The sequence below is a fragment of the Cricetulus griseus genome, chromosome 4, assembly GCF_003668045.3.
Source record: "Cricetulus griseus strain 17A/GY chromosome 4, alternate assembly CriGri-PICRH-1.0, whole genome shotgun sequence".
Lineage (NCBI taxonomy): Eukaryota > Metazoa > Chordata > Mammalia > Rodentia > Cricetidae > Cricetulus > Cricetulus griseus.
Window position 1 is genome coordinate 226,426,622 of NC_048597.1, and position 25,951 is coordinate 226,452,572.

The following is a 25,951-nucleotide window of genomic DNA, read 5'->3' on the forward strand; positions in this document are numbered from 1 at the left end:
TTCAAATGTTGTCATTATTTGTTTGTTTATTATTTGTTTGTGGTGTGTATTGGCACACGTGCCGTGCTATGCATGGGAGGTCAGAGGATAACTTGTAAGATGTGTAGGATCTTTCTACCACATGCATCCTGGGGTTGAAACTAAGGTACTTAGGCTTGGTGGCAAGTGCCTTTAACCATCTCAGACGAGAGAGCACGCGCACGCACGCACACACACACACACACACACACACACACACACAGAACCATCTCACAGACCCAAGAACACTGATTTGACATCGGAAGGTGAGATGTCACACATCTGGGGGAACAAACAGATGTTGTAGGCATGGACAAGGCCTATCAAAGCCCAGCTCTTCTAACCTCAGGACTCATTCTTGTGACTTTGAGTCACTACCGTGCAGTGGACAGCTACTCCACTACCCAAGAGGCAATTCCAAAGGATTCCCTGACCTAGAACCACCCGGGGTACCTGCAAGAACTAGTCACCTCAGAGTTCCCAGGTCTCCAAAGGAAGCCAAGCCTTCTTAAGGCCGGCGGGTGAGGCTCGAGGGGTGAGGACCTGCACGGCTAGGGACCTCAAGTGCCCCAGGTCGTCCCGCAGGTGGCGCCAGAGTGTAGACCCGCCTCGTGACTCCAGGCCAGAGTCCTGCGGGGCGTGGCGAGAGGCAGGCCCCGGCGTCCCTGGGTGTCGGAGCGCGGCGACACAGTCACCGCCGCGGGCCACACGACGCACAGACGGGCAGCGGGGACCCCCAGGGCCATGGCGGAGCGCGCGGGCCGCCGCTGCTGCCTGGGCTGGGACTTCAGCACGCAGCAGGTACGTGCGGGCTGGGAGCGCGAAGTGCGAGCCTGGCGGTGCCCCGCCAGCCCGACGCGTTCTCCCGGAAACCGCGGGTGCCTCCCCGCGGAACCCCGCGGACATGCATGGGGGCGGGGAGTGACTCGAGGGGTCCACGCGGTGTCAGGGCTGCGGGTGGCAGGGACCCAGGACACCCAGCGAGAACAGCAGAGCCCACAGGCTGGCAGGGGTGTGCGCGCATGCATAGCCTAGATTCGGATCAAGCCAAGCACCTTTACTTTATTTTTAGTATTTTATTTTATATTTTGAGTCAAGGCCTCACTATGTAGCTCTGGCTGGCCTGGACTCGCTGTGTAGACCAGGCTGGCCTTGAACTTCACAGAGTTCCACCCGCCTTTGCCTCCTGAGTGCTGGGTTTAAAGTAGTGCGCCACCAAGGCAGGCATAGTGAAATGGCATACTGTCCAAAGGGACCTTGCCCCCCCCCGCCCCTCCCCCGCCCCGTGACCTCTCTTGGCTGGCAGTAGCATGCCAGGGTCTGTGATCCCAGGACTGCTGTAAAGGTTGGTAGCTGAGTAGAATTAAAACCTGGCTTCCAAGTAGGCCTGGGACGCCCAGGGGGGTTTCAACATGCGTCCTTGGGGAATAAGCCTGGTGGCTGTGAAACCCTTCACCTCAGATGGGTGAAGAGAGGCAGAACTTTCAGGTCTCAGGAGAACATCCCGTAGGACTCAGAGAGTCGCCTTGCTGTTTCCCCATCTTCCCTGAGGTTGGAATGGCTTCATTAAGATGTCATGTATGGCTTGACTGTGGTCATGGCTCTAGGGACAGACAATCCCTGCAGACACGCCTCCTTGCCAGGTGTAGGATCCTGGCCTCCAGTTTGGGGACCAGATTCTTGTAAACAGTGGGAGTTTCAGCTGGCTTTCCCATTCTTTAATTTCTCTCTTTCTTTTTTTTAACTAAATCTTTGAACATATGCCCCATGAAACTTCTGTTGCTGTGGTAACAGTGCTGCTGCCCCCTGACTGATGTTTTGAAGCCCTTTGGGCCATAAGTAGAGGCTCAGAAAATCCTAGACACCATTTTCATAAACGTCTTCCAGGTTAAAATTGTTGCTGTTGATGCAGAGTTGAATGTCTTCTATGAGGACAGTGTGCATTTTGACACAGACCTTCCTGAATTTGGGTATGTACCTGGTGTGCGTGGGTGGGTGGGCGGTTTGAGGTTTTCCCTAAACCATTTACATCTATCAGCTGTATTGTTCTGACTTAACCCAGATGCTGGAGAGGCAGTCTACGTAGAAATTGAGCACCTTCTACTATTATTATCATCATCCTCATTATTGTTATATGTGTATGGGTGTTTGCTTACATGTATGTTGTGTACCACATTCATGTCTGGGGCCCACAGCGGCCAGAAGACGACATCAGATCCCCTGTAACTGGAGTTGTGACCCACCATAGGGTGCTGGGAATCCAACCCAGGTCCTAACCCCTGAGGTATCTTGCTATTCTCTGAGAATCTTTTCTTCCTATACAGGAAGTGATTTCTCCCCCAGTTCAAGCCATTCATTCACTCCCACATTTGAGATCTGCTTTTACCAGGCACGGTGCTGGGTGCTAAGCTTTGATGGTTGTACTTGGCTACCTTCGGTTGCTAATGAAAAAGTACCACAGACTGGTGAAGTTATATAAAAAAAAAAAAGGTTCACAAAGCTGGGAAGTAGTGGCGCATGCCTTTGATCCCAGCACTCAGGAGGCAGAGGCAGGTGGATCTGTCTCTGTGAGTTCAAGGCCAGCCTGGTCTACAAAGTGAGTTCCGGGGCAGCCAGGGCTACATAGAGAAACCCTATTTCAAAAAACAAAATAAACAAAAAACAAAACAAGAAAGTTCACATCAGCTCATGCTTCTGGCCAGAGTCCAGTGGTCATATCTACTGGGGCCCCCTTCTTCTTGGGGTCCCTTTGGCACATGGCAACAGGGAAGGGTTGTGTTATGTGCGCAGGTGCACTGCGCCTGAGTGTGTCTTCTCTGCCTCCTCTTCCCCTTGTTGAAACAGGGCCTCATGTACCTCGCTGTGTAACTGAAGATAACCTTAAACCCCCTGCCTTCCTTCCCAGAGGCTGAGGTTACAGTCACCGCATCTGGGTTTTGTTGTTGTTATTGTTGTTGAGACAAAGGCTCACTTTGTAGCACAGGCTGGACCCCAGTACATAGTCCTCTTGCCTCAGTCTCCTGAGAGCAGGGATTACAGGAGTGTGCCACCACACTTGGCTGTTCCTCTAGAAAAAAATGTTCATTTTTCTTTCTGTCCTGGGGATCAAAAAAAGAGGGCTTTGTACACATTAAACAGTTGGTGTACCATGGGGCTGTACCATCCGTCTCTCTTAGATAAATTTACCTGCTCACCTGGGTTGGTGGTGGTACACTCTTGCAATCTAAGCAATCAGGACTGAGTTCCAGGACAGCCTGAGCTACAATGTAAGACTCTGGAGGTTGGGGTGTGGGAAGCAACCAGTTTTCAGTCATGAGGCCCAACCCTGCCTTCTAGCAAGGTTTTCTCTTCTGAGGTATCTTCTAGGAAACGCTTCCTCAGGGCTGGAGAGATGGCTCAGCAGTTAAGAGCACTGGCTGCTCTTCCAGAGGACCTGGGTTCCATTCCCAGCACCTACATAGTGACTCACAACCATCTGTGACTCCAGTTCTTACAGCCTGTTCTGATCTCCCAGAGCACCAGGCACACATGTGGTTCACAGACATACGTGTAGGCAAAGCATGCATACACATAAAGTGAAAACTGAAAAATGAGCTGTCCAGTTTCATATGAAAAAGGATTTCATACCTTTTTTTTACATCTTCCCCTGGTCAGCACACAATTTCTGCTTGGCACTCACGGGATAGTGTCCTCTAACTGGAGGTCTCTTTCGACCATGGGGCAGCTTCTCAGAGCTCAGCCTACCCTGGAGCTCCATCCCACATACCTGTTCTCCCTGCAGAACTCAGGGCGGTGTCCATGTACACAAGGACAGGCTGACGGTTACCTCTCCAGTCCTGATGTGGGTCCAGGTAAGCACAGGGAGGCCCCCTTCCTTCTCCTGTGTCCAGCCTGTGTCACTGGTGTCCCCAAGGTATCAACTCATGGAGGCATCCATTGAGACTGTTTAACCCTCTAACCAGGGTTAAAGCAAGTCGAGTGATTCCTGGGGCAGACCAGCCTTAGATGGCGCCTGTGCTTTTCTGCAAGGACTCACGAGAGACTTCTAGATACGAGAGCCACAAAGGTTGGCAAGCCCAGCCTTCGAAGAGTTATTTATTTATTGTTTATTGTTTCAAAGGCCAACTCTCATAGCTCAGGGTGGTCTCAAACTCACTATGTGGCCAAGGATGACCTTGAACTTCCGACCCTCCTGTCTTTACCACCAAGTGCTGGGATTACAGGTGTGTAACACCATGGCCAACATGCAATCCTGGAGTTTCTACTGAGCTGTATCCCCAGCCCATGCCACCTCTAAAGGGACACAAAACCAGGCTTTCCCAGTCCCCGCTGTCAGTCCAAGCATGGCCCCTGGTGTCTTCGTATTTGTCCCCATGGCATGGTCACTCCGAATAAATAGTGACTTACAAATCAACTAGTCAGGCTGCGATCAACCTGCCTGCTTAGGGTCACCCACTCTGGTTCACCTGTGGCCTGATCTGGTGACCTCTGCAAGGATCTGTTCAACATGGACATGATAGGATTTGGATTGCCTAATGTGCTAATGGCGCCAAAGTCCATCAACTTGAAAGCCAAGGGCAGCATAGCCTGTGTCTGCCAAAGGCCTTCTCCACCCTCCTGTACCTGTTGAACAATCTCCTACATAATTTTTTTTTTTTTTAATAAACTAGTGTGAGTTCTGTTTTGTCTGCCTGATCATGCTTGGGTCAAATGCTGGAGGAGTGAAGTTAAGGATGGATTCTACCCAGACAGGTTGTCTGGGAGAGCGTTTCAGAAGACTGCACTGAGGAGAGGTGGTAGTAGGCGGCCAGAGACGAGGGTCAAGAGGCCGCAGATGTTAAGGGCTGTGTCAGGTAGGTGGGGGGAGATACAGGGTTGCATGAGGAGCCAGGGTGGCCACGTGGCTGTGGCAGCCTCTGGGGCTGGACTTGTTTCAGACTTTGCCAGTCCCTGCCCTCCTGTCTGAGGTTTGGCAAGTGGCATTGTCAGGGCCAGCAGTGACCACAGCATGGAGATGTCAGGGTTAGACAAAAACCAGAGTGATTTCTCTGCCCTCAGAAGATACAAGCGGGAATGCAGGAATGCGGGAATGCATTTCAGATTCCTGCCATGAAATGTTCTTGTATCTGTCTGTCTGTGTCATCTCTCATGACATGGATACATATTGAGACAGGTTCTCATGTATCCCAGATTGGCCTCAAACACTGTGTAGCTGAGGGCGACCTTAAACTTCTGATGCCCCTGCCTCTGTCTCCCGAGCACTAAGATAATCTTGTGTGCCGCCAAGCTTGGCTTTATGTGGTTTGGGGCTGGAAGCCAGGGCTTTATGTATGGTAGGCAAGTGTTCTACCAATTAAACTGCATCCCATCCCATCTGGCTGTGAGGTCTTAGGCAGTAATGTGGCACTCTGCTGAACACCACCGCCTTTCCCTCCCACTCCTGGAGAAAGATTCCAGTCGGATCAAGAGTGTTAGATGGCCATTGGGTAGTGGACTCTACTCACTCCTTTAGCCTCATGCCCCTGTGGACAGACAGTCTGGACCTGGCTGGCGTCTTCTAATGGCAACATCTGCCTGGCTTGCCCTTCTCTGTTGGACTCAGATCGTTCAGACAGTCGGTGAAGTAGAAATACAAGTAAAAGAAAAACACAAATTTGAGTTGTTGAGTGCTTGGAGAATACCAAGTAGAGACAGAAATCCTGAGGATTAGTGGTTTATGATTTCGGTGTTTTGTTTTGTTTTCAAACATTTATTTAGCCAGAGTAGGCATGGCACACACCTGGAATCCCAGCACTTCAGAGGTGGAAGCCGAAAGATCAGGAGTTCAAGGTCATCCTTAGCTGTTGGAAGCATAGCCTGGAGGTGTACTCGGATCTCCAGAGAAACTAGGAATGTTAAGTACACTGGATTGTCTTTCCAATGGGGAAGATATAAAACCTGTTCTTCCATTCCGAAAGCTAAGAATTGGAAGTGATTAATAGCCTGGTGTTATCTGTTGGGCCAGGCCATATCAAGCTCCTACAGCCAGGACAGGAAGTGGCTAATAACCCAATGACCTCTATTAAGCAAGTACAGGTAGCCTATTTCTAGAACCCATCTTCTTGGAAGAAATGACATGCACCCTGAGTTGAGTCTCAATGTAATCATGCTTCCTTGTGCACCAGGGATTGTATTACACCAGGAAACTTTTTTTCCATATTATAGTGTTCTTAAATACATTGGTAATAAACTGCCTGTTATTAGAGTTCCGGAAGTCTGATCCAGGTTGATGAAGTCAATCTGAACTGTGTTTTCTTTTTTCTTTTTTTTTTGGCTTTTCTAGATAGGGTTTCTCTGTGGCTCTGGCTGTTACTCTGTAGACCAGACTGGCCTGGAACTCAGAGATCCGCCTGCCTCTGCCTCCCAAATGCTGGATTAAAGGTGTGCGCTACCACTGCCCAGCTCAGGGTTTCATTATCTCTCTGAGCGGTTTGCTTCCCTGTCTGGATACCTGCACTACTTAGCTACATAGTGAGTTGGGGGGCAGCCTGGATGTCATGAGACCCTCTTTCAAAAAAACAAACAAACCAGAAACAGATCTGGAGAGACGACTGGTTAAGAGTGCTTGCTACTCTTCCAGAGGACCTGAGCTTAGCTCCCAGCACCCATGCCAGATTGCTCACAACCATTTAACTCCAGCTTCCGGGTATCTGATGACCTCTTCTGGCCTTCTCAGGTACCTGCACACATGGAACACACATTCACATAGACACATATACATTTACACACAAATACACACAAATACAAATAATTGGTTTTTAAATTTGTTTGTTGGATTTTTAAGACAGGAATTATCTGTGTAACAACCCTGGCTGTGCTGGAACTCACTTTGTAGACCAGGCTGGACTCAAACTCTCAGAGATCCACATCTTCCTGAGTGCTGGGTTTAAAGACATGAACTACCACAGCTAGGAAAAATAAAGGTTTAAGACATACAAAAAAAAATATGTGTTTAGCCAAGTTGACCCTTTTATTTGACCGATGCCAGCTTGTTTAATTAACTATCCTGACACAGACCCTATAGTGATGACCCTCCTCTCCACAGAGCCCTTGGCATTTCTGTGCTGAGGTTTGTGGCTTAGAGGACTCAGTGGTTCTACTGAGTCATAGTGGGTTCCATTGAGTTGAGTCATGGTGGGTTCTGTTGATTCACAGTGGGTTCTGTTGAGTCATGGTGGGTTCTGTTGAGTCATGGTGGGTTCTGTTGATTCACAGTGGGTTCTGTTGAGTCATGGTGGGTTCTGTTGATTCACAGTGGGTTCTGTTGAGTCATGGTGGGTTCTGTTCAGTCATGGTGGATTCTGTTGATCGTGGTGGGTTCTGTTGAGTCATGGTGGATTCCCTTGAGTCATGGTGGGTTCTGTTGAGTCATGGTGGATTCTATTCTCAGGCTCTGGACCTGATCCTGGAGAAGATGAAGGCTTCCGGCTTTGACTTCTCTCAAGTTCTAGCCTTATCTGGGGCAGGCCAGGTTTGTCAACAGCAGCCCCATTTGCCCTGGGAACTTGGCTATATCAGCAGTGGGCGGGTGATGGGTTCCCGTGGAGTGCACATTTCTTTCTTTCCCTTCCTTCCTTCTTTCCTTCCTTCCTTCCTTCCTTCCTTCCTTCCTTCCTTCCTTCCTTCCTCCCTCTCCCTCTCTCTTTCTTTTTCTTTTTCTTTTTAGATTTTCTGAGACAGGGTTTCTCTGTGTAGCCCTGACCTGGAACTTGGCTCTATAGACCAGGCTGGCCTCAAATGTGAGTAAGCATGTTTTTGGTAGTGACAGTACCCTCAGCTCTTTCACCTTAGGGGCTGTATGGCTGGTCTTTTTAAAAGGGTCTGAGCTGCTTCTATGTAAACAGGACATTCAGGTGGGCTTGGTGGTGTAGGCCTGTAATCCAGCTAATTGCAAGACTGAGGCAAGAGGATTGCAAGTTCAAAGCCTACCTGGGCTACAGGGTGAGTTCGAAGGTAGCCTGGGCAAGTTAATTAGAATTAAACAGAGGGCTAGGCATATAATTCAGTGGTAGAACACTTTCCTAGCATGTGTGAGGCCCGACGTTTGCTCTTCAGCATTCAATAAATAGACAACAGTAAGGTAGGACAGTTGATAGGGAAACTATGTATAGATCACAGAAAGGGATGGAGGGAACATTAGATGTGGGTTTATTACTACTGTTTGGTGACACTAAAACTGCTTTCTAGTTCTTGGAAGGAAAAACAGTAAGAAGTGATACTAACAGAGTAGTTTTATGTGTTTATTTTTAGGTATGAATATGTATGTGTGTGTGTGTATGTATGAGTGTGTGTGTGTATGTGTATGTGTGAGGGTGTGTGTGTGTGTGTGTGTGTGTGTGTGTGTGTGTGTGTGTGTGTGTGTAGGTTTGTTCACATAAGTGCAGGTGCCCTAGGAGGCCCGAAGAGGATGCTGGTTCCTCTGGAGCTCAGACAATTGTGAGTCCCTTGATGTGGGTGTTGAGAACCAAACTTGGGTCCTCTGCCAAAGCAGCAAGCGTCCTGAACTGCTGAGCCACCTCTCCAGTCCTGAGAGTATTTTCAGTAGAGAGTTGTAGTATTCCTGTTGTCGAGAGTGGACCTGGCCTGAGTGTGTGCCGGGCACTGTGCTGAGGTCCTCGACTTCTCTAGTCCCAGTGGAGATTCTGAGCTGAGGTGCTCTGGGCATGCTCAGCTCTGCCATGTAGATGCCTGACCCAAGTCACATCACACTGTACCCTTATCTCGCATAGGGTCACTGTGACTGATAGAACATAGTACAGTGCCTGGAACAGGATACACTTCCTTAAATTTTAGCTTCTCTTTTTTTGGGAGGGTGTGGGGGGATTCAAGGCAGGGTTTCTCTGTGACTTTGGAGGCTGTCCTGGAACTAGCTCTTGTAGACCAGGCTGGTCTCGAGCTCACAGAGATCCGCCTGCCTCTGCTTCCCTAGTGCTGAGATTAAAGGTGTGCACCACCACCACCCGGCGCTACTCTTTTTTTTTTTTTTAAGATTTTATTTATTTATTATGTATACAACATTCTGCTTCCATGTGTCCCTGCACACCAGAAGAGGGCACGAGATCTCATTATACATAGTTGTGAGCCACCGTGTGGGTGCTGGGAACTGAACCCCCAGGACCTCTGGAGGAGCAGTCAGTGCTCTTAACCCGCTGCGCCATCTCTCCAGACCTATTGTTATTTTTCTTTTAAAAAATCATTTTATTTTTATATGTATGGTGTTTTGTCTACATGCATGTCAAATGGTTGAGAGCCTCCATGTGGGTGCTGGGAATTGAATCCAGGTCTTCTGGAAGAGCAGCCAGATCTTTTAGCTACTGAGCCATCTCTCCAGCCCTCTAGATTCCTTTGAAGTGTATTTATTATTTATTTTCTATGTGTGAGTGTTTTGTCTGCATGTATGTCTCTGCACCACATGTGTGCCTGGTGCCTGCAGAGGCCTGAAGAGGCTGTCAGAGTCTCTGGAATTGTAGTTACAGATGGGTGCTGGGAGTTGACCCTAGGCCCCTTAGAAGAGCAGCCAGTGCTCTTAACCACTGAGCCATCTCTCCACCCCACCCCAGGCTATTTTTTCAAGGCTTGACTGAACTCAGGCCCTCATGCTTGCATGGCAAGCACTTTAACCACTGAGCCATGTCCTGAGCCCTCTGCAGGGTTTTGTAGTTGCCTTGTTGTGTCTTTCTCTTACTCTTTTTCATTGCCCTGGACTTCGGGGTCAGTAATAACCTATTAACTCGTGTCTGGCATGATCCTGATGCCCAGTATGTTTGTTAAGTGAATACATGGCATGAGGCAACCTCAGGCACTACTGCAGGTGGTATTTGAAAACTTAGTACAGTCTAACAAAAGACACCACAATACAGACCAATGATTCTAGAACCCTTCCTACAAGTTTTGAGGTGATGGGAAGGAGTTTCTTCTCATTTTATAAAAGTGAAAGCCACACATAATAAAGGCACTGAGCTGTGTGGCAAAGAGGTGGTAGAGATAGTCTTGAAGACTTTTTTTTTTTCTTTTTTGGCTTGTGATCTGGCTCTGTATTTGCAGGAGTTTGTGACTCCAGGCATGTTATGTGAACGTGTGCTTGCATTCCTCTCAACAGCAACATGGAAGCGTTTACTGGAAGACTGGAGCCAGCCTGGTGCTGTCAAGCCTGTCACCAGCTCTCCCATTATGTCAGCAGCTGCAGGTGAAGATGCTTGTGAATCTAAAAAAAACCTCTGCAAAGCCTGCAGGGAGGACCCCTGTGTCCAGGGAACCCAGAAATCCAGGGTGTCTCTGCATTGTCATGGGTGTGAGAAGGTGGAGCATGGTCTGCCCCACCCCCAGGCTGGTCCCCTTGGGGTTGCCCAGATGTGCAGATGACCTCTCATCAATGAGTCCCTTCCTTTGTAGAGCAGCTGGTGTGGGCCCCTGGGTGATGCTGTGAGGTGCAGTTTCCTTTTCCTGTTTCCAAAGCTCCAGCTAAACTTTTGATGCCACTGTTACCTGTCTTCTGCAGCCTGAATCTCCCAGGCGTCTTTTTTTTTTTTTTTTTTTTTTGGTGTTTTGAGACAGAGTTTCTCTGTGTAGCTTTGGAGACTGTCCTGGTTGTCCTGAAATTTGCTCTGTAGACCAGGCTGCCCTCGAACTCACCGATATCATCCTAACTCTGCTTCCCGAGTGCTGGGACTAAAGGCGTGTGCCACCACCCCCTGACTTGCCCAGGAATGTTTAGCAGAGATCATCCCACCCCAGGCTTTCTGGTGAGACCTCACTGGCCCCACAGAGGGCTTGTCCACAGGGTCTTTCTGATATGAGAAACAGTATGACTACCAGCCCCAGGGTTGCCTGTGGTCAGTGGTAGAAGAGAAGCCTGAACCCCTGCTGTTCTTTCCAGGCCTGCTTCTCCATCAGCGACTGCCCGATATGGATGGACTCCAGTACCACAGCCCAGTGCCGCCAGCTGGAGGCTGCTGTGGGTGGGGCCCGGGCTCTCAGCTGCCTCACAGGGTCCCGGGCTTATGAGGTAGGTAACACCCATGCTAGGATGGGGAGTACGGCTCTGGGAGGATGCAGTGGGCACCCAGCCTGTGGGGGCAGGGATTGTCTGAACTGGTGCTAATGTCAGTGTCAGAAGCCAGGTTGGAACATGCAGACCCTGGGTTCTGATCCAGGCTGTCCTGTCTCATTTATCGGGCAATGGTAAGGTCCTTGCATGTGGTCCCAGGCCAGGGCTGGGGTCTGAGCATGGCTGCATCCCTCACTGGAGCTACTGTGGGGCGGGGGGTGCTGCCTCAGACTCATGGTCTGTAACCTCTCGATAGCAAGTAGGGCAGAATCTATTTGAGGTCGTTTGAAGTTGAAAAGAGTTAAGAGTTCAGAAGACTGAACTCAAGGGGCTCCAAGGGCTTTAGCTACTTACCATCCCAGAGTCTGTTGTGATTGGCTATCTTGGGTAATGTGACCATGGCTTAAGTAGGGAATGGAGGTCTGGAGATGGCTCAGCAGGTCAGAGTTCATACTGCACTTGTAGGGGTTCTGTTCCCAGGACATCTGGTGGCTAGCACCTGTGTGTCCAAGGGATTGGACACCCACTACATGGACAGATACACACACACACACACATACACACACACACACACACTGCTGGAGTTTTCTTGTCCTGCCAGGTCACACCGCCCTTCTCAGCCCCAAATAAACACACAGACACTATATTAATTATAAACCCGTTGACCGGTGGCTAGGGCTTCTTATTGTCTAGCTCTGTCTTAATTATTAACCCATGTCTATTAATCTTTAATCTATGTATTTCCACATTGTCTTGGTTTACCAGAGAATGCCCAGGCCTGTTACTCCTTTGTGGTCTACATGGCGTCTCTTCGTCATCTCTCTCCGCCTACCTCTCCCAGAATTCTCTTTTGTCTCGTAGTCCCACCTATCTTCCTGCCTCTATTGGCCAAATAGTGTTTTATTCATCAACCAATAAGAGAAACATAAATACAGAAGGACGTCCCCCGTCATATACCTCCCTCATAAAATAAAGTAAAAACAAAGGCAAAACGTTTTTAAGCCCAGTTAGAATACTAGGAATAATACAGTTTCCACAAGGAGAATTCCTGAGCCCCTGCTTCTGGTCTCATGGAGCTGGGAAGGGGTTTCTGTGGTTAATAGCACTGGCTGCTCTTGCAGAGGACATGGGTTCAGTTGCCAGCTCCTACACAACAGTTCATAACTACCTGTAACTCCAGCTCCAGGGTGATCTGATGGCCTCTTCTGGTCTCTGTAGGTTCCTGCACACATGTGGCAAACAGACACACACTCAGGCACAGGCCCGTACACATTAACTACATAAATAAATATATTTTAAGGACAGTTATAGTAAGGGCTAGTCAAAGAGCTGATTGACTCTCCCAGGAAGCTGAGGTGACTTCCTGAGAGCTCATTACCAAGAACTTTTTCAGAACTCAAAGGCCAAAATACACCACCATTTTCTGTGTTCAGCTGGTAATGAGTGTTTCTAGATTTGGGGGGTTTTCAAAGCTATTGCTATTCCATGCCATACCCAGATTATGCTATGCTGACCTCACTGTAAGGTTATTCTGTGTAGGATCTGAATGTCTAAGAATCTGTGCTCTTTTTTTCTCCCCAGCGCTTTACAGGGAACCAGATAGCAAAGCTTTTCCAGCAAAACCCTGAGGCCTACTCAAACTCCGAGGTTGGTGAGACTTCATGTTCCATCAAAGTCACACTTAAATCCTTTTTATCACCCTGGCCTCAACACAAACACCTTATAAGAATGGGCTAATGCCCTTGATGGGTGGGTGTCAAATGACTCAGAGAGGGGCATTGAGATAATTCGAGGGCACAGGGGCTTGCCTCCAAGCCCGGCCCCCTGAGTTTGATCCCCACAGCCCCTAGGACGGAAGAGGAGAACCAGCTCCTGAAAGCTGCCCCTCTCGCCGCCACACGTGTGCTGTGGCATGTGTGCAGCCCTCTCACGTGACAAATAATACAGCAAAGCAAATTAAAAATAAAGGCAAAAAGCCTGTATCTTTCCTAATTTTCAATACACCGAGGGCACTGTGCCACACTTGTCTGCAGCGGCCCAGGAGCCACAGGCTGTGCCATATAGCCTAGGTATGTGCTAGGCTCCCCTGTCTAGATCTGTGTAAACATGCTGGATGGTGTTTGCACAGTGATAAAACTGCTTAGGATGTTCTTTTTTTCTCCTTCCCTCCTTTCTTCTTAAATTTACTTTTTTTTTTATAAAAGATCAACAAGAAAAGTAACTTATTTTTATTATTTATTTGTGTGTAATTTGTGTGTATGGAGTGTGAATAGGTTTGTATGTGGAGATTAGAGGACAACTTATGGGAGTCGATTCTCCCCTCACACCACATCAGGCCCAGAGATGGAACTCAGGTTGTCAGGCTTGGTGGCAAGTACGCTAACCTACTGGGCCATCTTGCTGGCCCTCATTCCTTATTATTTATTTATTTATTTATTTATTATTTTTATTTTTAATTTTTATTTATTTATTTATTTTGGTTTTTTGTGACAGGGTTTCTCTGTGTAGCTGTGTAGCCTATCCTGACACTCGCTCTGGAGACCAGGCTGGCTTTGAACTCACAGAGATCTGCCTGCCTCTACCTCCCGAGTGCTGGGATTAAAGGCGTGCGCCACGAACGCCCGGCTATTTTGTTTTTTAATTTTTGTGCTTTATTTTTCTTTACAGCAGCAGGATTTAACTACGTAGTGCAGGCTAGCCTGGATTCCCAAGTGCTGGGATCACAGGTGTGCCCACCATGACTGGCTCCTTCTTGTAGTCAGTGTTCTTCTTTCTGTGAGAAAATAACTGATAAAAAGCAACTTAGAGAAGAAAGAGTTTATTTTGACCTCTGTGCTGAAGGTGCAGGGCCATCGCAGGGCCGCTGAAGATCAGGATCTTGAGGCAGCTGGTCACATTGTGTCCCTAGCCAGAAAGCAGAGAGAAGGATGGAGAGGTGGCCCAGGAGTGAAGAGCACTGGCTGCTCTTGCAGAAGACCTGGGTTTAGGTCCCAGCACCCACATGGCTGCTCACAACCATCTATAAGTCCAGTTCCAGGGGATCTGACGCCCTCTTCTGTCCTCTGTGAGCACCAGGCACACATGTCATGCTCAGCATATATGCTTGCAGACAAATGCTCAGACGCATAAAATAAGGAATAAATGCAGCTTGAAGGAAGCAGGGAGAGATGAAGGCAGATGCCCAGCTGACCTTTTCCTCTCCGTTCAGTCCAGAGCCCAGCTCACATAGTGCTGCTGGCATCTAGGGTGGGTCAGTCGGGTCAGCAGGGACCATCTTGAAGCCTGGCTCCCAAAACAACTGCGTATCGTGCTTTTGCACATGTTTGGCAAATCCATAAGAGTTATAAACATGTATTCTTTTTGCTTAATTCTTTTCTTTTTGAGCCTGGATCTCCTGTAGCCCAGGTTGTTCTCAATCTCCCTATGAAGCCGAGGATGACCTGAACTCCCGAGCTTCCTTCCTACACCTCCTGAATGCTAGAATTACAGGTGCACACCCTCACATGAGGTGTTTTGTGTTTTGTTTTGACTATGGTTTCTGAGACAGGGTTTTGCTGTGTAACCTAGTCTTGCTTTGAACTCGTTATGTAGGCTAGGTTGGCTCCAAACCCCTGCCTCTGCTTCAAGGCCTAAGATGACAGGGCTCTGCCCCTGTACCTGGCTGAGATTATTATCTGATGATTCCAGGTTTCAGCCTACTCGGCAGCATAAGCCACTGAGGAATGAAGCCCTCCTTGAGGCGTGTGGTGTGTGTGTGTGTGTGTGTGTGTGTGTTTGCTCATGCGAAAGCTCGAAACGTTTGTAGCTTAGTGTGTGTGGAAGCCGGTCTTCTCTCACTCTGCTCCCTTTTTTTCCAGAGGATTTCCTTGGTCAGTAGCTTTGCTGCTTCGCTGTTCCTGGGAGGGTACTCGCCCATCGACTACAGTGACGGTAGGTAAGCCTTGAGAGCGTGTAGAGTTGCTTGTTCTTAGGTGGGGTGGTTGTGGGGACCGCAGGTGCCTCATCCAGCCTGGGTGGGTGCCAGTCCGGGCAGCTGTCTCATCACTTCCCAGTAATCTTGTGTTGTGTAACAAGCGTCCCCGTCACTGAAGGTGACCAGTGTCTAGGTTCTCACTTTGTACCTGAGGGTCCTGCAGTCCTGAATGCAGCAGTGGCTGCACTGGGTGGGTCCTGGCTCAAGATCACTCACAAGGTGGCAGAGTGGCAGCCAGGGCTGAAGGCAGCTGAAGGGCCCACCCGAGCTGGCCTTCCCAAATCCTGTTCATGAACTTTGACAGAAGGCTTCCAGAGTCCCTCTGTAAGGTTGGGGCAGTGAGAGGAGGGGCCTGCTGAGGGGAGGGAGGGAGGGGCAGTGAGAGGAGGGGCCTGCTGAGGGGAGGGAGGGAGGGGCAGTGAGAGGAGGGGCCTGCTGAGGGGAGGGAAGGGCAGTGAGAAGAAGGGCTTGCTAAGGGGAGGGAGGGAAGGGCAGTGAGAGGAGGGGCCTGCTGAGGGGAGGGAGGGGCGATGAGAGGAGGAGCCTGCTGAGGGGAGGGAAGGGCAGTGAGAAGAAGGGCCTGCTGAGGGGAGGGAGGGAGGGCAGTGAGAGGAGGGGCCTGCTGAGGGGAGGGAGGGAGGGGCAGTGAGAGGAGGGGCCTGCTGAGGGGAGGGAAGGGCAGTGAGAAGAAGGGCTTGCTAAGGGGAGGGAGGGAAGGGCAGTGAGAGGAGGGGCCTGCTGAGGGGAGGGAGGGGCAGTGAGAGGAGGGGCCTGCTGAGGGGAGGGAAGGGCAGTGAGAAGAAGGGCTTGCTAAGGGGAGGGAGGGAAGGGCAGTGAGAGGAGGGGCCTGCTGAGGGGAGGGAGGGGCGATGAGAGGAGGAGCCTGCTGAGGGGAGGGAAGGGCAGTGAGAAGAAGGGCCTGCTGAGGGGAGGGAGGGAGAGGCAGTGAGAGGAGGGGCCTGCTGAGGGGAGGGGGGCAGTGAGAGGAGGGGCCTGCTGACTCTAGTTGTTTTGATGATCTTGGAAGTGACAGATTCATCCCTTCAGCTTCATCCTTCTGATCATAGGGAACAACCTGGATCAGGGTTGGGGTGGCCTCACTGGGTGTAAGTACCTGAGGCAAGCATCATCAGGGACCATCTTGGGAGTCTGACTCCCACAGGCTACTTACTGTTTTGTTCCTATTTGGCAAATTTATGAGAAGTGTGTTTATTTATTGTTTAGTCTGATTTTATTCTGTGAGATACAGTCTCTTGTAGCCCAGGCTGGCTTTAAGCTTACAATAAAGTTGTGGATTACCTTGAACTACTGACCTTCTAATTTCTGGGATAAGAGGTGTGTGCTGCCATACTCAGCATTTGGGATTTTGTTTTGTTTAGATTTTAGAGTTTTAAGAAATAGATTTACGGCGGGTGGTAGTGGTGCACGCCTTTAGTCCCAGCACTTGGGAGGCAGAGGCAGGCAGATCTCTGTGAGTTTGAGACCAGCCTGGTCTACAAGAGCAAGTTCCAGGACAGTTTCCAAAGCCACAGAGAAACCCTATATCAAAAAACCAAAAAAGAAAAAAAAATAGATTTACTTTATTTTAGGTGAGTTGAGTGTGTGTGTGTGTGTGTGTGTGTGTGCGCGCGCGCGCGCACGTGCGTGGCCTCAGACCCCTCTGGAGCTGGAGCTGTAGGAGCCTTAAGGCACCTGATGTGGATGCTGGAAACAAAAGTTGGGTCCTCTGCAAGAGCAGTATAAGCTCTTAATCAGTGAGCCATCTCTCCAGCCTCTGGTTTTAGTTTTTATGAGACGGTTTTTCCGTTTTTATTTTATATGTGTCTCAGGCTAGCCTTGAGCTCAATATGTAGCCCAGGCTGGCTTCAAACTGATAGCAATCCTCCTGCCTCTGCTGCCTGGAATGCTTTGATTGCTAATGTATGCCACCGTGCCCTGTTCCCAGTTGTGAGCTTTTGGTATCAAAGCTGATGAAACAGGAGTGATGCCAGCAGGGAGGAGAAGCTGGGAGGAGGTTGGCGAATGAAGGAAGATTTTAGTCCATTTTCTGTGAGGCCAGGTAGTGGATGAAGAATGGAAGGTTATAGGATTGGTGATACCATTCTTGGTAGAGTGCTTGCCTGAAATGCATGAAGCCCTGGGCAATACCTAGCACCAAGTAAAACTGGGTGTATTGGTGTATGCCTGTTATCCCTTCCCTTGGAGCTGGAGGGAAAATGATCAGAAGTCCCAGGTCCTGCTACATAGTAAGTTTGGGGTCAGCCTGGGATATGAGACCCTGTCTTAAGAGGAAAGAGAAAAATGATTTTTTGGTTCCAGGCACTTGAACGTATTGGGCAGCTCGTGAGGCCTTCTTGTATCATGACGTGTGGAGACAGCAAGTGTGCAGCTCAGGCCTCTTGGAGAGATGGCTCAGTGGTTAAGAGCATTCCCTGGTCCTGCAGCAGACCCAAGTTTAGTTCCCAGCACCTGTGTCTGGTGGCTCACAACCATTGGGACCTCCAGCTTCAGGGGACCCAACAGCCTCTTCTGGGCTCTGGGGGTGATTGCTGTCATGTGCACATAACCACAAACAAACACATAAACGCAGTATTAAGAATAACACATCTTGGGAGAGATGGCTCAGTGGTTAAGAGCACTGGCTGCTCTTCCAGAGTACCCAGGTTCCATTCCCAGCACTCACATGGCAGCTCACAACCATCGGTTACTCCAGTGCCAGGAGCATATGACATTTTTTTTTTCTGACTTCCACTGGCACTGTGCAATCGTGTGTGCACAGATATACATGCAGGCAAACATTCATATGCATAAAATGCAAGTAAATAAATCCTAAAAAGCAAAAAGCAAGCAGAAACAACGAAGAAAGAGACCCATTAATTTACACTAGAGACGAAACTTTCTTGCCAGTTTCGCCAATTTTCACCAGAGCTCCCACCCCCCAGGTGTTTTTATTTTTGTTTCCTTCCTTCCTTAGGGTCTGGAATGAATTTGTTGCAGATCCAGGAAAAAGTCTGGTCCCAGGCCTGCCTTGGTGCCTGCGCCCCCGATTTGGAGGAGAAACTTGGCTCACCAGTCCCTTCATGCTCAGTTGTGGTAAGTCCTCTTTTCAGGGATGACTTCTGTGGGTACCGGCACTGCTGGTGGAGCCTAGGACGGTGCACACATCCACTTTAGCATGACACACACTCGAGTGCGACGCGAGTGCGCACACACATACCCCCCCACGCATGCACACTCACGCATGCACACACATACCCACACATGCACATTCGTGTACACACACACACACACACCCACACACACGCACGCACGCACACGCCCGAGCACATACATTTCCACTTATGCCTAAGCATTTGACAATAGTCAGAACATCTGACTATCTGGATAGGGGGCTTGTACATGGCAGAGCTAGATTCCCAACTATCTGATGGATATCTGGATGTCGGCACATCCAAGGGTAAAAGTTCGCAGAGTGCTGAGATTCCGGGCACTAAGCTTGCAGCAGGCAGGCTCTTGAGAACAGAAGCACGAAGTAGCTGACAGACCACAGGCCCTGGCATCTCACTGACTGAGACTAAAGGGCTTTGCCCAAGTCCTGTTTATGGTTTGTTGTTGTTGGTTTTGCTTTGTTTTGTTTTGAGGCAGGTAGCCCTAGATGGCCTGGAACTTGTTATGTAGACCAGGCTGGCATAGAACATGCAGAGTTCCACCTGCCTCTGCCCCACAGTGCTGAGGTCAAAGGCGTGCGTCACCACACCCAGCTCAGGCTGCCTGTTTAATCCGGGTTCCAGTTTCCTCACCTGGAGATAATACTGTCTGTCTTACAAGGCTCCTGTGCAAATGATGAGATAGAGAATGTCGAAAGTGTTTCAGATGGTGGTTGGGCACACTAGTAAGCTAAGGGCACTTGACCATGAGTGTAGTGCCACCCCTTTGGAATGGATATGAACCGAACACCCAAGTGTGATCTGGTTGGCCGGCCCTGTTCTTGACTATACTGAGGAGTCACGGGAGTAGAGAGGGGCCATGGTGTCTTTTGGCACACATGCCACACGTGTGAAGCCAGAACAGTCAGAAAGAACCCCATCTGGGACAGACAGGTGAGTGTGAGGGAAGGAGACGGGGCTGCCAGGAGGATGGGCTGTTGCGAGGACACTCAGGCATAGCCATAGTTTTCCCATAGATTCTCACTGACACGTTACCATGCGCAGGATATCAAACCACTGTTTGCAAGGTGCGCTGCGAAGCCAGTGCACAGAGCTGAAGGGAGAACAGTCCTTCCCAGGGAAGCCTGTAGTGCAAGACACCAATGCATGGACACCAGAAGGAGAGAAAAGGCAAACAGAAAACTGACAACTTCTGTATGAACCAGCATAGAAGGCCAGACAGTAGTGCAGGCACTAGAAGAACTCATCAAAGTGTAAACAAAGGGAGAATTAATTAAAACTCAGAGGCCCAGTGTCCAGAGAGGATCACACTGCTGAAAGACATGAGAGCCTCGTATATAGCAGGAGGAAATAACTGATCTTAGCTTCTGTCCCATTGTGTGGGGTCCAGCCTGTGGACAGGCGGACACCAAGTTGCCTTGCTGCGTAGCCAGTGTTACAGTGTTACATTGTTGTACTTGAGACTGGGGCATTTGTAACACTCTGTGTTCATTAAGAATTAGGTTCTGGCTGGGTTTTAATCCCAGGCAGAGACAGGTGGATCTCTGAGTTCCAGGCCAGCATTGTCTATAGAGCTAGTTCCAACACAGCCAGGGTTACATGGAAAAACCTGTCTCAACAAACAAAGAATTAGGCTTCAAGCATGGAATGGTGGCCCATGCCTTTGATTCTAGCACTGAAAGATAGAAGCAAGTGGATCTCTGTGAGTTCCAGGCCAGCCTGATCTACATAGCAAGTTCCAGAACAGTCAGAGCCACACAGTGAGACCCTGCCTCAAAAAGGTTAGGCTTCAGATAAATATATATATTATCATGGGTCACTAGGGGTCAAGCCCAAAGCAAGTGGATGTGGCCTGATTGTTGAAGTGTGGAAATTCTGCTTTTATTTTTGTTTATTTGTCCGTACACTGAGCCCCTGGAATGTTACTGCCATCCGTGGCCTTTTGTTTCATGTGAAATTGAGACCAACGCTTTGTGTGAGGCTTTGCCTAAGGCTTTGCTTGCCCTACACCAAGAATGCCTAAAGGAGGAATTTCAGAGGCCAGTATTGGAGGAACTGGAAAGAACTGGTTCTGAAAAAAATGTATTTTTACCTATTGACCATGCATCAAATGATGAAGAGAAGTCACTGTGGCCTCCTGCAGGTGTCACCCCTGCTGGAACCGTACTTTCTTTCTCTATTGGGCTTCCCTGACTCATGTGTCCTGTGAGCGTGCAGGCAGTGACTGTGGGAGCCTGTGGGTGAGTGACTGCCTCTTGCTCGTCCCTGGGGAGACAGTCCTTAGGACCAATCCCAGCTTCCAGAGGTTCCTCCATGTCTTCAGCCCCAGGTGCCTTTGGGGTGCCCAGTGGGATGGTGGACTCTTGGGCTTCTTGCCCTCTGTTTTTCTATAGTCTCCTAGATTACTCCTCTAGGTTAACCTGCGAACACGCCCCACCACACCCTGGCTTCTGAGGCAACCTAGGTCAAGACATTTATTTTCCCAGGGCAGATGGCTTGTTCTGATGGAAACCCAAAACATTGCTGGCTGTAACAAAATTTTTTTCCATACACTGAGGGGAAAATCTTTTTAAAATGTGTTTCTTGCCAGGTAGTGGTGGTGGCAAACACCTTTAATTCCAGTACTCGGGAGGCAGAGGCAGGCAGATTTCTGAGTTTGAGGCCAGCCTGGTCTACAGAGTGAGTTCCAGGACAGCCAAGGCTAAAGAAGTAATTTTTTCTTTGGCTTTTTGAGACAGGATTTCTCTGTGTAGTCCTGGCTGTCCTGGAACTCACTTTGTAGACCAGGCTGGTCTCAAATTCACAGAGATCCTCCTGCCTCTGCCTCCCAAGCACTGGGATTTAAAGGCATGCACCACCACTGCCTGTCTTAAAAAACAAAAAAGTGCTTCTTGGAGGCAATCTTTTTGTGTAGTTGGCCATGCTCCTGTCTCAGCTTCCTGGGTGTTGGAATTATAGGCACCAACCGTTATGCCTGCCTTTTCTAACTTCTTCCTAATTGATATTTATCTGTTTGGGGAGAGGTGGCCTCAGCTCTTGTTTTCAGGGGTCCCCTGCCCTGAACTGCCTTTTTTGGTTCATTTTCTTTAGTTCTGTTATTATTACTTTTTGAGACAGGATCTCGGGGATCCCTGGCTGGCCCAGAACTTGATGTGCCACCCAGGCTGACCTTAAACTTCTGGTCCAACTGCCTCAGTTTCGTGAGTGCTAAGATTACATGTACACCACCATGCTTGGTGTAACATATTTTGAAAGGTGTGTGTGTGTGTGTGTGTGTGTGTGTGTGTGTGTGTGAGAGAGAGAGAGAGAGAGAGAGAGAGAGAGAGAGAGAGAGAGAGAGGTGGCCTGCATGTATGTGTGAACACATGTGCACGCAGTGCCCACAGAGTTACAGGTGGTTGTGAGGTGCCATGTTGGCTGTGCTGGGAACCGAAGCCAGGTCCTCTGCTGTGGCACTAAGTGCTTTTAACCGGTGAGCCGTCTCCCCAGCCCCCTCGGCATGCCTGCTTTTACATGGTGCTGGGGGTCAAATCCAGTGTTTTGTGCATGCTAGTTGAGCATTCTGACAAATGAGCCACACCCCTAATCTATTCCCTTTCTCTTGAGACAGTCTCAGGTGGTCCAGGTTGACCTTGAGCTTGCTGTCTAGTTCAGGCTTGCCTTGAACTTGCTTTATAGTCCAGGCTGAGCCTGAGGATAGTTTTCATTAGAACACTGTTGTATGCACTAATCTATCTGATTATTCTTGGTCTGGTTGCTGGCATGATAAACAAGTAAGGTGTTTGCTGTGTCATCTGTGAGGTGCTTACCAATGTCCTGCTATTTTCTTTTCTTCAACATTGTATCCAGAATTTGGCTTCAGGAAGTAGTTAGAAGTTAAAAGATTGCTATGTTCTAACTACCCACAAATCTCAGAGTCATATGATCCTCGAGGTGACCTCAGGCCTGTGGTTCCAGATCTATCCCGGGCTCCTTCTGTGTGTGGCTAGGAAGGATGGAGCTCCAGGACTGACCACAGATGCCTGCAGCAGCCTCACGGCCTGAGGTGTGGAAGATTCTTCAGTTCCATTTACCTGGAGCCAGGACTCTCCTGGTTTGTAGTGTGCATGGCTGTGCTGGCCAGGCTGTGGTCACGGCAGCAGAACACGGGTGTTCTTTCTCCCTAGGGAGCCATTTCTTCCTACTATGTCCAGCGCTATGGATTCCTTCCCACATGCCAAGTGGTGGCCTTCACTGGGGACAACCCAGGTAAGTGCCCCAGGAGGAGGAGCTGCTCTCTGAGTGGCTCTGGGTTGCTGGACTTCCCACCTTCCTTTTCCATAGATACATAACTGAGATGGGGTCTCCCTCTGAAGGCCCAGGTCTTACTATGTAGCCCAGGCTAACCTCGGAAGCTCATCAGTCCTCTCTCCCTGGGTATGGGGAATCCAGATGTGAGCCAGCACACCTGGTTCTTACTGGACTTTTAAAGAATTCCACCCCATCTTCTTGTTCATATCTCCCTGTGTGTACACATGCGTGTGCGTGTGCGTGTGCGTGTGTGTGTTTGTGTGTGTGTGTGTGTGTGTGTGTGTTTGTGTGTGTGTGTGTGTGTGTGTGTGTGTGTGTGTGCATGTGTAGATCAGAGGACAACCTCAGCTGTCTGCCATTCCTCTTATGCTGCTTACCTTTCTTTTTTTAAGTAGGGTTTCTCACTAACCTAGAACTCCCAGGGAGACTAGGCTGGCTGGTTGTAAACCTCAAGAGATCTATTAGGTCTCCACCTCCCCAACCCTGGGTCCCCGACATTGGTGCTATAAGCGTCACCGTGCTCAGCCCACAGTCTAGCTACCCCACAAAGCCTTCTGTGCATGCTGCTCTCTTCCTTCTGAAATCTGACTGTTTCCACCCCAGCCTGGCCCTGGCCCTCAAAGGCGGCTCTCAGGCCTGTGCTGTGTTGGTGAGTGAAGCCTGATGGATGTAAAAACGGCGGTTATCTCTCTATCCCTAGCTCCTTCCTATTCAGCTACCATCTCGGCTCCTCCAGCCCTTCTTCAGGACTTCGTTAGATGTATAAACACGGTTTGCTTCTTGTAGCAACACCCACCTTACCTCTTCTCCTTCAGGGACTCTCTAGGCTTCTGGTCTCCGAAGAAAGACCAGACAGGCCACACTGAGGAGGATGCTGTGTGCTGCCCTTCAGCTCCACAGGGGAAAGCCCTTCAAAGGGTGGTTAAAATTGGAGGGTTCTCCTTGTTGATGTTTTCCTATGCTCATGTGTGCGCCTTCATCCTTTTAGTCAACTTGCTGTACTGGTGTCCAGGCTGCAGCTGGCCTGCCCTCACTTGGCCTCCTGTGGGAGAGCTTTGTGTTGTTGTCTCCTGCATTCTCACAGCCTGGGAGCACAGCCTCCAGCTGAGTTCAAGGTTGTCTGTTCCATCCCATTTCTCCTTCACTCAGTTCATTCACTCAACATTTAGTGAGCGCCATCTATGTGCGTGTCTTCTTCAGAGGTGGGGTACCTCAGCAAAGAGGGCAGAGAAGGATTGCTGCTGGGGACCCTGCCTCTGGGGGTGTGGGGCAGTCCCCATGACCTCAGCCCTTCCATCTTCCCCGCCACGTATGCCTAGTCTCCTTGATTCTCACTTCTTGGAGAACCTGGCGGTGGTGGGGAGTTTGAATCCCTGAGGGTTGGACTTTTCAGCCCAAATCAGGGGCCTTGGCTAGAACAGCCTGCCCTTCGGCCCTTGCCATCTTTTGGGCTCCTCGAACTCTCAGCTTGCTGACCTGTGGGTTAAGGCAGAAGGTGGTATCATGTGACTCCCACTAACTGGAGATCTCCTCCTGTTCTCAGCGTCGCTGGCAGGCATGAGGCTGGAGGAAGGCGACTTTGCGGTAAGACGACTCCTCACACCTACAGACTTTCTGTCCTGGGGACCAAGGCACTGGGTCTCAGCTGTTTATTTGCTAAATAGCAGAGGGTCTGCTGCCTCTAGGACGGTGATCCTCTGTCTTTCTTAGACGCTCATTGCCTCTGCTGATGTCAGCCATGACGTCTGCTGGGCATAGTGCAGGAGTGTTGGACATGGGCCAGGGTGCTGTTAACTCCCAGGTACATGGGAAGATTTAATCTATGGCTCTCTACATCTAGCAGGGAAGCCATTTGGGAAACCGTTGTTTTGGTGATTTTGTATTAAATTCTAGAAAGTCAGTAACAGTGCCCATGGGATCTGGGATATGGGTAGCAGATCTTTAAAAGGGAAGTTTTGTAGGGGAGCCCTGACACCTCATCCTCTACTCTGTTCTCCTCAGGTCAGCCTGGGCACCAGTGACACCCTATTTCTCTGGCTCCAAGAGCCCATGCCTGCCCTGGAAGGCCACATCTTCTGCAACCCAGTAGACGTGCAGTACTACATGGCTCTTCTGTGGTAACCCCGGAATCTCTGGGCTGCGGGAGGGAGATGTAGACAAGTCTGGAGCAACCAAACACCCCAAAGCCTTCCTGCTAAATTGCCTCCTGAGCGGCCAAGACCATGGGGACACTAGTCCCTGCCTGACAGCAGAACTATCTGGGGAAGAACCCAAGACCTATAGTCCCCCCACACCTGGGTGTAAACTCTCCCTCTAACGCCAGTGTTCTGTGTGACACTAGTTTTGTAAGTAAGGCGTTTACCTCATGACATATCTAATTTGGTGTGCGGGACAGCTTGCTTCCTGAGAGTTTCATAGGAGGTATATGTTCCAAGTCCCCACCGCAGGCCTCTGGCACCTGTTGGAAGCTACCTGGCTTAGAAGGCTTCTGAGCTGTAAGCACCAAGAACCACTGGAGAATATTCAGGCCTAGTTGTGCTAGTAGCTGGCCCATTGGAAAGCTGATACAAAGTATAGGAAGCCCCACCTGGGCTCCACTGTGGCTGCTTCCAGCATAAACAGAGCCCAGGATAAGTGTGAGCCCAGCGCCTTCCAAGATGTCCATGGAGCCCCCGGAGAGCCTCACAGACTTGCTGGCTCAGGGGTTGTGATCTAGTCTGACCTGGAGACCCGCTGCTCAGGACACTTCTAAAACCCCCGGGTCCAGTCTGTGTGTAAAATTTAGTGGTAGACTCGGTGCCTAGCATATAGAGCACATGGGTTCCAAACACCACAACGGAACCTGGGATCCCAGGACCCATATTGTGTGTGTTTCTGCAGCTTTAAAAACGGCTCCCTTATAAGAGAGAAGATCCGGGATGAGTCTGCTTCCGGTTCCTGGAACAAGTTCTCTAAGGCCCTACAGTCCACGGAGATGGGGAACAACGGAAACTTGGGTAGGTTGGGCCTGTGGCAGGGGTGGGAAGGCTAGAAGCACCATGAGTTGGGGTCATGGAGAAGTTTGGGAGGAATCCTTTGTGTCTACACTTGTAGCCTCACAAGCTGGTGTGAGCCCCTCAGGTTCTGAGCCTGGGGTCATGAGGCTATGCTTGGCTATGAAAGGTCAGGCTCTAGCTGTACCTCCCACCCCTTCAAAGCCCTGGTGAATGAGATGGCAACTCCAGGAGCTACTGTGCCCTGTTGCTTCTCAGTACACAGCTTCCTGCCCTAGACACAAGGCTGGTTAGGAGGAATGCAGCACCCAGGCCACGTCCTGAGGAAGGAAAGCATGTCTCCTGACCACACCTCCGTTGGTGCTCAGGGTTAGTGAGCTGCCAAAGGCAAGTGAGCAGAGTTATCTCAGAACAGCCCAGGCCT

The 25,951-nt window shown here is 49.8% G+C and overlaps 1 protein-coding gene across 8 annotated transcripts in view; it reads left to right on the forward strand.

Moving 5' to 3' along the window:
• The first annotated feature begins 647 nt into the window (after nt 1-647).
• The window catches only part of Xylb (xylulokinase), a 37,102-nt gene continuing 11,798 nt past the window's right edge, over nt 648-25,951 (forward strand). The window contains exons 1-13 of one of the 8 annotated variants that reach the window (XM_027415372.2): nt 648-819; nt 1,906-1,988; nt 3,800-3,869; nt 7,448-7,528; nt 10,157-10,243; nt 10,934-11,062; nt 12,686-12,751; nt 14,962-15,034; nt 18,052-18,170; nt 22,411-22,492; nt 24,078-24,118; nt 24,536-24,651; nt 25,415-25,530. In XM_027415372.2, the coding sequence (XP_027271173.1) occupies nt 763-819; nt 1,906-1,988; nt 3,800-3,869; nt 7,448-7,528; nt 10,157-10,243; nt 10,934-11,062; nt 12,686-12,751; nt 14,962-15,034; nt 18,052-18,170; nt 22,411-22,492; nt 24,078-24,118; nt 24,536-24,651; nt 25,415-25,530 (1,120 nt within the window). In that variant the 5' untranslated portion in view covers nt 648-762. Of the gene's footprint in view, nt 820-1,905; nt 1,989-3,799; nt 3,870-4,793; nt 4,872-7,447; nt 7,529-7,927; nt 7,999-10,156; nt 10,244-10,665; nt 10,800-10,933; nt 11,063-12,685; nt 12,752-14,961; nt 15,039-18,051; nt 18,171-22,410; nt 22,493-24,077; nt 24,119-24,535; nt 24,652-25,414; nt 25,531-25,951 lie in introns of those variants that run through there. The other 7 variants (XM_027415370.2, XM_027415371.2, XM_035444053.1 and 4 more) reach the window with 7 other exon arrangements.